Source organism: Rutidosis leptorrhynchoides, chromosome 1 (genome assembly GCF_046630445.1).
Source record: "Rutidosis leptorrhynchoides isolate AG116_Rl617_1_P2 chromosome 1, CSIRO_AGI_Rlap_v1, whole genome shotgun sequence".
Classification (NCBI taxonomy): domain Eukaryota; kingdom Viridiplantae; phylum Streptophyta; class Magnoliopsida; order Asterales; family Asteraceae; genus Rutidosis; species Rutidosis leptorrhynchoides.
This window is the reverse complement of record NC_092333.1, coordinates 104,587,879-104,600,703: the sequence shown is the minus strand read 5'-3', so window position 1 is coordinate 104,600,703 and position 12,825 is coordinate 104,587,879. Positions and strand designations below refer to the sequence as shown.

The 12,825-nt window shown below is 27.9% G+C and overlaps 1 protein-coding gene across 1 annotated transcript; it reads left to right on the top strand.

Annotated features, from left to right (window-relative positions):
* Positions 1 to 2,314: 2,314 nt before the first annotated feature.
* On the top strand, positions 2,315 to 4,521 carry LOC139863791 (protein RGF1 INDUCIBLE TRANSCRIPTION FACTOR 1-like). The gene is made up of 4 exons (XM_071852397.1): positions 2,315 to 2,447; positions 2,534 to 2,734; positions 3,249 to 3,464; positions 4,026 to 4,521. Exons 1-4 carry the CDS (start codon positions 2,445 to 2,447, stop codon positions 4,284 to 4,286), a joined length of 681 nt encoding a protein of 226 aa, XP_071708498.1. The 5' UTR covers positions 2,315 to 2,444; the 3' UTR covers positions 4,287 to 4,521.
* The last annotated feature ends 8,304 nt before the right edge of the window (positions 4,522 to 12,825 follow it).

The following is a 12,825-nucleotide window of genomic DNA, read 5'->3' as shown; positions in this document are numbered from 1 at the left end:
GTCCAAAGTCGCGTTTTTAATTTTGTATAGTCGAGTCTATTCGTGTTTATCCGTTTATTAGTATTATGGATGTCCGCTCAACATCCATTCGAGTTTTGTAAATGGTCGAGTTTGGCCTACTTTGGCCTATTGTACTTGTACCTTTCGTGATTGAAATAAAATTTGCTTCTAAAAAAAAAAAAAAGGAAAAAAAACTTGGCTATTCCAGCATTTTTTATGTTGCCCAAGATGTTGGCAAAAAATTCCACGTATATGTCTTTACTTTCACTTCAATGTTTAGGGTGTTCTGCTCCAAGAGGAAAAAGGAATTGAACAAGCGTATGACTACAACATAATGAACCTAGAGGGCGTTATACCAAATGCCGGTTTTGTAATAAATGCTTCAATCGTCTCTACAAAATAATTACAAGAAACCAAATAAAACAATCTCCAGAATCAAGAACAAAGACATAAACAAGAAAGAATCATACAATCTATGCTGTTGCACGACGAACACGAGAACAGGCAAAAAAAAAAATAAAAAAAAATAAGGAAATTAAAATGATTTTGCCACAGAAATGAGCCAATCAAATTGGTTGTTGAGTTACCATTTAGAGTATATATAAATAAATAAATGTTAATCAACCCTTTTAAGTTTTTTTTTTCTTCCCTTTATTTACTTTAATTTTATTATTTTATTTGTTATTATTTTATTTTGCAAAAAACATGAATTAAATAGATAACGGCAGCTCATAAAGTAGTGAAAGGCCAAGCAGTACAATAAAGGATTGAAGTGGATTTACACTCTTTAACCCATATCAACTCGATCAACTCGATCATAAAGAAAACAAAGACAGTAGCCTCAACTGTGCACTATAGAACTTGTAAAATAAAAATTACACTCCACTCTTAGTCACTTCCTTCTTCTTTTAAATTAACTATAGCAACTTCCTTCTTCTTTTAAATAAATGTTAATCAACCCTTTTAAGCGAAAATTCAAACAAGAAGATCCATAAATGGTATGCATAAATATATTCTCATTCTCATAGTCATACATATACATTGATTTCACATTTCTCATCCATTACTACAAAATTAAAAGATTTTTTGCAAAATATTGTTATATATATTATAAATATTATTATTTTTATGGCGAAAAACTAAGAAATAACATAAAATAGAAGCTTTCATCAATAGATGAAACAAAACCAAAATATAGATGGGTAAAAACACAAACACCAAAACCTACCAACAAAGCGAACCAACATTACCAACTAAAAAGCTCCACAGACAACAGAAAACCGACTAAACGATAACAAACAAACGAACACAAACTAAACAAACAATCTAACACAAACAAAACCAAATGGAGGGATAGAACATGACTCACTTATCATAGTACTTCGCGATTCGCTGTTTGTTGATAGCTTCGCGTATTTCGGGCATTTTTTTTTGAAAGGCAAACTCACACACTTTACACGAATATTTACAATAATCCACGAAATATGTCCACTACGGGACTTGAACCCTCAACCTCTTGGTTCCACGAAATATTTCGGCCATCTCTCTGCGTTCCTCTAACAAATCGAAATTAGTGCGCAAATCTTCAGAATTCATACCCTCGTCAAATGATATGATTTGTTCTGTGGGAACGTCAATTTCTCCCGGTCACGAACTAAAAAAGCCTAAAACTATGAGACGTTAACCAAAAATACAAATCCAAATGAGAAGCCCGAATCCAAAAAAAAAAAAAAAAAAAAAAAAAAACAAAATATCACAACAAGAAAACTATTTGACAGGATCCCAACAGCCTTTCAATTCCTTTAATAAAAAGTTCAAACCTTTATAACTCGGAACTGGAAGGTTAATAACTTCTAAATAAATAATACTCCGCATAATCACATTTACTACAATAATTTAATATAGTTAGTCAGATAATACAATTTAATCACTGTAATGAAGTATTCATCCATTACACCTTTCACATATAGTTTGGGGGTAAAGGGGAGAGGGGTTTTACTTGACCGTGCCCTTGGATCGGTTTTAAAGGTTTCCTCTCGGGCAGCGATGGGGGCGGGGTTATTATCGCTGCATCGGCATAGTCGAAACGGGAGATGATCGCAACGGGTGGTTTAGTCCCCCTCGGGTGATCTCATTCGCTGTTAAAAAAAAAAATTTAATGGATTATTATATCAAAATCATATCAATTTCATTTCATTGAAAAGGAAAGAAGGAATAGGTGCACCCAAGGTTTGGAGTTAGGTTTTCTTTGTATTTTTCAGCGGATAAGAAGCAACCACCCTTCTCTTTCACTCTCACTTTTTTCATACTTCCTAAAACTAAAACCCCCAATTCACTTTCCATATTCCACCACCTTTATTTCATTTTATTTTCTTTTTAAACTGGCTATTCATAATCAAGAAACCACTTTTCTTACCGAAACCAAACCAAAAACGCGAAGAGTTATGGTAAGTAATTCAACAAAATTATAAATTTTTATAGGTTGTTTTTTTTTGTGATTATGAAATATGATGATCATAATGTAAGAATGTAGGGTGCCGGAGGACATGGTAAAGAAGAAAACAAATGGGCCCCATGGTTGAAACCTTTGCTTTCTGAACGTTGTTTCTTTGTTCAATGTAAAATACATGCTGATTCACATAAGTCTGAATGTAATATGTACTGTTTGGATTGCATCAATGGTCCTTTATGTTCTCTTTGTCTCAATCACCATCAGGACCACCGTGCCATTCAGGTAACTAGAAATAGAAAACACCTTTTTTTTATTCCATATATAATTTTGAGAAGTAGCATCTCGATTTTTAGCAGTTTTTCAAATATGTCATATGGGTTTTATCCAATTTTGAATTTAATCATATGGAGGTCTCATCAAGTTTGGGCTGTTTAGTGATTTTCATTTCCATTTTAAAATTTGTTTTATTTCCCCTGAATTCAGAAAAGTGGTCTTCTAATCTTTTGTCATTTTATCGAAATTAAGCACCAGGGTTTTACAAAATTTTGGATTTAATCATCTGGGTGTCATCAAGTTTGAATTTTTACTTGACTTTCTTGACCATTTTTTCAAGAAGTTAGTTTATTCCCTGTTTTCAGTAAACTGGTGTTTCAGTTTTTCATATTTTAGAATTTTATCATTTGGGTTCTCATCAAGTTTGAATTTGTATTTGGTTTGTTGACTAATTTAGTTTTTTTTTTTTTTACTCCGTATTTCTTTATTCACAATGGGGTAAACTTTTATGTTACATTTACAGATTCGAAGGTCATCGTATCATGATGTGATTAGAGTTTCAGAAATTCAAAAGTTTTTAGACATCACTTCAGTTCAGACTTATGTTATCAACAGTGCAAAAGTTGTATTCTTGAATGAACGACCACAACCAAAGCCAGGTAAAGGTGTTACAAATACCTGCGAAGTATGTGATCGTAGCCTTCTCGATTCCTTCAGATTTTGCTCACTTGGATGCAAGGTAAATCATTATTTCACCATTTTTTTTTTTAAATTTTAATTTTATGTGATGGTGATTCTTAATTTTATGTGAATGGTGAATCTATTTTTATTAGTTCACCTACTCCTATGCTTCCTTCGTTGACCCTTTTATATTTTTATTTTATTATTTTATAGGTGTAGTCTTATTATTTATTTTATTTATAAATATAAATATCAATTAATATTAATATTATGTATTATTTAACGTGGTTGTCTAGTACCAAGTTTTCTACTAGTATTCTCCATATTATTAATTATTAATAATAATCACTTTGTTTTGTTTTAAGTTATGTATATTGTGTATGTATTATGTACTTTGATTGATCATGGTTTTATAATATCAGCCATTGAAAAATGGGATCTTTGTAGATGATCAAAAATTGACTTTTTGATGAGTGGGAATGGGAATAAGAACCTTGAATGTTTAATTATTTTATAAAGTACAATTGAAAAACGAAAAAGAGATTCTCTTTCTTTTTACACATAAAAAGAACCCTTTTATTAATAAATGATCAATTTTTTATGTTTATAATTGATGTAGATTGTTGGGACATCCAAAAATTTCAATAGGGATAAGAAGATTTCTCATGAGAAAAAACATATAATGATGACAATATCGGATTCAGATGATTCATATTGTAGTGGTAGCTATCTTCGACGAAGAAACAATCACAATAACGCCGGATTTCAAAGTTTCTGTCCTTCAACGCCACCTCCGACTGTCGCAAGCTTTAGAACAGCCAAAAGGAGAAAGGGTACACCCCATAGAGCACCAATGGGAGGACTAATAATAGAATGTTAAGTTCCCTTTCAAATGATTTGTCTTCACATTTCATAACACAAGTGCTGTTTAACCTTGGAATGCCTATGTGTGGAATTACCCTTTAGCCCCTCCTTATGTACAAAGAAGTAGCTTTATAGGATGGATATAGTTAAGCAACAAACTTGGAATATAAGGGCAAAATGGGATAACTAAAGGAATAAGCTTTAGAAATGTCAAATATTTGGTTTATAGAAAAAGTTTGTATTTTTTCCTATATTTTCTGCAATGTGTAATTATAGTGTTGTGGTATAAGAGTTGAATGAATGATGCCAATATACTTTCATGAAATATAGAAACTGTGAGGCCTATTATAGAAATGACCTGTGGAATCACGGGTTTCTTTAAACAAAATAATTTAATGATATGTTTTAGGTATTAAGTGAATGTAAATGTTAAGTTCATTTAGTTTAATGACCCGTAAAACCATGGATTCTGACTAAGAAATTTGTCTTTCTTTTTACAAACATATTGATGTACTTAACTTGATCAGAATAAATGAACTACATTCATTCTCTCACCACCCTCTTCTAATTTTTATCACAATTACTATTTTTTTTTGTCATAAAAACCTATATTACAACATTTTATTGAGACATGTAGTTCGAATACATATATAACGTAATTAATCTCGTAAAAAGAACTCATATTTGAATAATAATAATAATAATAATAATAATAATAATAATAATAATAATATTAATTATAATAATAATACTAATAATTATTATAATTATAATTATAAATAATAATAATAAAGTTTGCTTAAATATTGAGTATTTATATTTTTAATAATAATTATTATTAATAACAAATGCCTCTTGAAAATTTTTTAAAACTTAAAATACAATTATTATATAAATGTTGTACAATATGCTTCAAAGTTTATACATGTGTTCATGAGTTGTTTTGTAAAAGATTATACAATTTATTAAAAAGTTTGTACATATGGTCATGAGAGTATTTATATATTCTGGGTATTTATTTGTTTTGATTTTGTATCCTTTTTTAATTAGAATTAATTTTATAATATAAATTAGTAAAATGGTATTATTGGTTTGTATTTGTTTTTATTTTGTATATATAATTTAGAATCATAAACCTTTATTGCCTTCAAAGTTGGCATGCATATATTGTCGGTATAATTATTTGTTTTTATTTTGTATATTTTTTTAAATGTTTAACTAAGTAGAATTAATATATAACATAATAATGACATCATCATTATGAAAATTAAAAGGTAATTAGTGAAATGATGACATCATTATTTTAGAAGTTTACATGAATATATAAATATAGATATAGATATTATATTTATGTTTATACATAATATGAAAAAATATAACAATATATGTACTTGTTAAAGTGTTCATCTTGATTTGGAAACTAGTGTTTGTGGGGTGGTTTCTGGTTACTAGTCTTGAACTCTTGATGGAAGTATGGAACATCATAGTATCTTTACATTTTACGAGTACTTCATAGCACTAATTATGTATACAACAGATTTTATTAGCCACGTATAATAGATAGAGTATTTATATTTATTTATTACTTGTACTTATTTACTCCCTTCTACTTTGGTATCGTATGTCGTATATTATTCACGTTAAAAAACAATATATTTTCATATATTAAATTAGAATTAATTATTTTATTTTAAGACATAATTACTGAGATAATTCCTGTGCCTTTTATAACGACCCTCAGTTTTTCATTCCTACTTTTACTATATTGCCCTTAGGATTTTTATGTGTTCGTAAATTTTACTTAACAAAACATTGATCAAATAGTAAACTTTTAGTCAACACTCACTGTTAATTAAAGTTTATGTTTTTTCTGTGATATTAAACTTTAGGTAATTAATAAAATGTGACATTTCCCTAAACTAATAAACTTTTGAAGAACAATTTAAATTAAAATAAAGTTATAGGTCTAATTAAATAAAATTAATAAATACTTATTAAATAAAAAACATAAAATATATATATAAATGTTTATATAGCTTATTAAAAATAATAATAATAATAATATTAATAAATAAAAAAAATGGGTCGGCCATGTTTAGCCAAAAAAAAAAAAAAAAAAAAAGAGAGAGAAAAAAAGGGGGGAAAATTGATAACAAAGTAATTTAATCCTAGACTCCTAATTCTAATCAAGTTCCAATTTATCAATCCTAATCCTAATCCCTTTTCCAAGCTTATCATTGAGAAATCCTTCCATGATCATGATTCTAAAACTTGGCCTATAAAAAGACCCATGTATCTCATAAAATTTGTATCACAAAATTATTCACCAACACTTGAAATTTCTCCTCTCTTCCTTGTTATTTTTGTTCGGTAGTTTTTATCACCAACACCTTCACCACAATCGACTCCCACCATCATCAAAACAACCCTTACATCGCTACTGTTTTGCTGTGACTTTTACAGCCCCATCACCTGTCACACCCCCAAATATGGCCTGAGGTATTTGTGACTAATTATATCAAATCACAGTTATATAAACGAGAACGACTCTATATGAGACGTTTTATTGAGTTTTACAGCGGAAGATAAATAGATTACATTGTATTTAGAGCATTAAATGTCTTTAATTGATATGATATGTAATGAAGACTCTAAGCATAGCAAGCAATCATCATCAAAGCAGCAGATATACAGCGGAAGCAATATTTAAGTACCTGAGAATAAACATGCTTAAAAAGTCAACACGAGGTTGAGTGAGTTCATAGGTTTGTCATAAATAAATAGTTCAATATAGTATTAGACCACAAGATTTTAGTTTAAAGTTGATTAATACCAAATATATCAATCGAAAGAGTTGTTGTTTGTAATATCGCGACTAAACAAAAGTTACCCCGCGACACCTTGTACTGTCAGTGTCGTTGAATCATTATTATGTATCCGAAGACCAACGGTCAAATGGACAAAGACGTTACTCTCAATAGCGCTATTCATAATAACTAAGTTTACATCTTATACCTCAGCAATTAACGATATTACGGTGGTGATTTGCATGACAAAGCACGTATATAGCATAAAAGTTTGAGTACTTGTGTCTAACGTGTAAAACAGTTATAAAAGTTGCGCATGTATAACAACCCTCACATTTTCATACTTGAATTGACTAATTTGCCCCTAGGGTTGTTATCCATACTTAATATATGATTAAATTCGACGTTGATTAAATATTTATTTTTTGTCGACACGTTTTGTTAACTAAAGTTTATACAAATTATATAAAATAACTTTAGTTAATATTAATATTAATTTGTATTATATATAAAACTATATGTAACATAATTATTAATTAAATAATAAGTTATTTTAATCATTATTTATATTTTTAGCTTATAAAAAAAAGAAATAAGATTTTTTTTATAAATTAAATAATGAGCCCATGAATTTTGACTAAATATTTTCAAAGACAAAACATATTAAAAATATTTTTAACATGTTTTATTTTTTTGTCAAAATTGGCACCTTTATTTTATCTATATTTTTTTTTTCACCAACTATTTTTTTCCTATAAATACCCACTTCCATTTTATAAAAACTTGCATCAAATCTTTGGAAAAACTCTCTCACAAACTTGGGAAACTACTTGAGGTATTTTCTATATTTTTTTTATCGAATTGCTTTTATTTTTTGTATATTCTTTATAAATTCGAAATTAATATATATAAATTATGTTTATATGTTATAATTAGTATTATAAGTATTATGATGTATAAAAATAATTTTTATAATTTATGGAATATTATTTATAATTAAATACTAATTGTGTAGCATTTAAACGTAAAAACAATGTAAAATTCGTATTAAATATTTTTAACTAAAAATAAAATATACATAATTTTTTCTGAGTTTATAAAACTTATATAGATCTAAAAAAATTATAAAAATAATTACTTGGGTCGAATTGGTAATTATTATATAATTAAACTCTATTATTATGTAATTCGAAAGTAAATTAAGAATAAATATAAAATAATAAAAATATTTTTTTAAATATTTTTTCTACAGGTTATTAGACTGACAGAAACTTATAAAAATTATAAAAATAATTGTTTGGGTTTATTTAGTAATTATGTAGAATTAAACTTATTTTGTGAATAAATTAAGGGTAAAAACAAAAATAAATACAAAATATAATAAAAATGTTTTCTTAATTTTTTTTACTGATTTATATGATTAACTAAGACTATAAAAATTATGTATATAATTTTTAGATATTTAATTAAGTATTTAGACATTTTTGGATAATGTTTGATTAATAAAACACTATTATCTTTGAAGTAATTTAGGTATTTATTTAAAGGTAATTATATTTAATATATATAAGACATACTAAGGTATAACTAAATATTAAATAATACTTAGGTTATATTATCACATATATAATTATTAAGTACATTAATAATTCATTGTGTGTATACATGATAATGCTAAAAACGAACATATATTTCATAGCATTATCCTTCAAGAAAGATAAGCTTTTAGTTGCAATTGTTCTATTTACAAGTGATATTCGTTTAAATAATAAAAGGTGAAAACAAAAGACAGATTCGACGATTTGAAGACGCAAACGACCAAAAAGCTAAAAAGTACAAAGTACAATCCAAGTGGTTCAATTTATTGATAAGAAACGTCTAAAAATTACAAGAGTACAAGCCGCAAAACGCAAAGTACAAGATATTAAATCGTACGAAAGGACGTTCGAAAATCTGGAACCAGGACCTGAGCCAACTATCAACGCGCGACTCAATGGACCTAAAATTACAAGTCAACTATGCACAAGAATATAATATAATATATATATAATTATATAAAATTATATATATTATATTATATATTAAATAAATCGAGCAACCCACGTTTTAAGTAAATGACTGAGTCTGGATAGCCTGTCCATGCGATCGCATGGCAGATGCAAAGGAAACCCATGCGATCGCATGGCCCCAAAAGCCTGTCCACATCTATAAATTCAGCAATTTTCGGACGAGTTTAGTACACCTTATTCACTGATCTCTCTCATTCTCTCAATTTATATTTATATTTATATTTTAATTATAATTTTAATATTAAGTTAATAATAATAAAGTTATAGTAGCGAATGTTTTAAGTTTGTAAGTCAAAATTCTGTCCGTGTAACACTACGCGATTAATACTCATTGTAAGTTATGTTCAACCTTTTTAAATTAATGTCTCGTAGCTAAATTATTATTATGTTTATTTAAGCCGAAGTAATCATGATGTTGGACTAAATATTAAGATTGGGTTATTGGGCTTTGGACCCTAATTGGGGTTTGGACAAAAGATCGACACTTGTGGAAATTGGACTATGGGCTATTAATGGGCTTTATATTTGTTCAACTGAATGATAGTTTGTTATTTTAATATAGAGATTTACAATTTGAGGTAATTATAAATAACCACATACACTCGATCGGACACGATGAGCGGGATATTTATAAATACTAATAATCGTTCATTTAACCGGATACGGGAATGGATTAATAGTCAATGGACTCATTAAAACAGGGGTGGATTACATACAAGGACACTTGGTGTAATTGTTAACAACGTATTTGTGACAACCCGGAAATTTCCGATCAAGTTTAAACTTAATCTTTATATGTTTTTGACACGATAAGCAAAATCTGTAATATTGATTCTCAAACTTTTTGAACTAATGTTATATATTCAATTAACCTTTGACTATTGACCGACGATTTACGAACATTTATTTATATATATATATATATATATATATATATATATATATGTATATATATATGTATATACAATAATTTAGAATATTAATTATTCATAAATAACTTGCAATATGTATTTAAAAACTGATTTATGTATATTAAATAAAGATATATACATATATATAATTTCAAGTTATTTAGTAAACGATAGTAACATTCGTTTATTGATTCGATTGATATTTAGATAAGTTAACTAAAACGTTTAAGATGAACAAGTAAAACACTAATTTACTACAGTATTTTCGAATTGCTACAGTACCCGAGAAGCTACAGTGTTTTTGAAAATCACTATTTGCTACAGTAAAAATTATTTTGCTACAGTAAAAATCATTTTGCTACATTGTTTTTTTATAAAATCACTATTTGCTACAGTGAAAACGACTTGCTACAGTAAAAAACTATTTTGCTACATTACACACTATTTGCTACAGTAAAATACTATTGCTACAGTAAACACTATTTGCTACAGTAAACACTATTGCTACAGTACTATTGCTACAGTCAAAAAATATGTCGACAAACAAGAAAACAAAACATATTTGGTGCGTACCAGCTGGCCATGCGATCGCATGAGATGGCTGGACAGGCAAGGTGCTATAAATTCGAGCAATTTCAGTTTTTTATTCACACAATTCTTTCCACTCTATTTATATTACTCCGTATATAATTTATATTATTATTATTATTATTATTATTATTATTATTATTATTATTATTATTATTATTAATATTAAGATTATTAATATTAATCTTATTATTATTTGTATTATATTATTATTAGTATTATACATAAAATACTACGACGAGGTTATGGGCGAGTTATTTTAAACGGGTTTTCGAGCGGGATAGAGCTAAGAAAACTATGGGTTATAACTATGGAGGTTATGAGTAATGTTCGTGGGTATTGTTCGCAAGTCAAACCTAGTGTTTATCATCCGTTGCGTCTACGTACTCTCCTACAATATTGAATCACAATATTGATACGTGAGCATTCATATATTATCTTTTATATATTAATAGTGTATCCATGTCTAGTGCTCAAGTATATATGTTTATGCATGCTTGTACGCTTTAATTTTGTCGTTAGATAGTTTATGATGAATCACGAATTTGATACATATGCTACTGATATAAAGTATATGATATGCATGTTTTTGGAAAGCTGGCGAAAAATTATTAACTTTTCATTTAGAAATCGCGTGATTTCGATGAACGGATTAAAAGATATGGTCAACTGAATTATGGTTAACGTTAATTGAAATTGTGTTTGAAAATGTAAATTAATATTTAAACAACTTGTCTATGATATTGATAAATTGGATTTTTAGATATTACAAATCGAGTAAATGAATTTTTATATAAGGCACATTTTGTTTTGTTGATCAATTGTCAAAGTTGACTGTATTATCATGTTTTAAAAGCTTTATAAACACTATAATCTAATTTTACAAGTATTGGAAAAACTATGTGAAATAATAAAATATGTTCGATTGTCATGATAATTCAAATATAATATAGCTCCTGAAATAAATAATATTTTGAGTTTGATAAACTATAAATTCGTTTAATTATCAAGACTTATATTATGTTAATAAACATGTATAGATTTAAAGATCATATTGGGTCATGTTGACTTTTGAGATGACTTTTGTTAACTTTTGCATGTCGGTCTCGAGTGAAATGTCCCGTTCTTATTGATTAAAAACGTTCCATATTAATTGATTTCGTTGCGAGGTTTTGACCTCTATATGAGACGTTTTTCAAAGACTGCATTCATTTTTAAAACAAACCATAACCTTTATTTCATAAATAAAGGTTTAAAAAGCTTTACGTAGATTATCAAATAATGATAATCTAAAATATCCTGTTTACACACGACCATTACATAATGGTTTACAATACAAATATGTTACATCGAAATCAGTTTCTTGAATGCAGTTTTTACACAATATCATACAAACATGGACTCCAAATCTTGTCCTTATTTTAGTATGCAACAGCGGAAGCTCTTAATATTCACCTGAGAATAAACATGCTTTAAACGTCAACAAAAATGTTGGTGAGTTATAGGTTTAACCTATATATATCAAATCGTAACAATAGACCACAAGATTTCATATTTCAATACACATCCCATACATAGAGATAAAAATCATTCATATGGTGAACACCTGGTAACCGACATTAACAAGATGCATATATATAAGAATATCCCCATCATTCCGGGACACCCTTCGGATATGATATAAATTTCGAAGTACTAAAGCATCCGGTACTTTGGATGGGGTTTGTTAGGCCCAATAGATCTATCTTTAGGATTCGCGTCAATTAGGGTGTCTGTTCCCTAATTCTTAGATTACCAGACTTAATAAAAAGGGGCATATTCGATTTCGATAATTCAACCATAGAATGTAGTTTCACGTACTTGTGTCTATTTTGTAAATCATTTATAAAACCTGCATGTATTCTCATCCCAAAAATATTAGATTTTAAAAGTGGGACTATAACTCACTTTCACAGATTTTTACTTCGTCGGGAAGTAAGACTTGGCCACTGGTTGATTCACGAACCTATAACAATATATACATATATATCAAAGTATGTTCAAAATATATTTACAACACTTTTAATATATTTTGATGTTTTAAGTTTATTAAGTCAGCTGTCCTCGTTAGTAACCTACAACTAGTTGTCCACAATTAGATGTACAGAAATAAATCGATAAATATTATCTTGAATCAATCC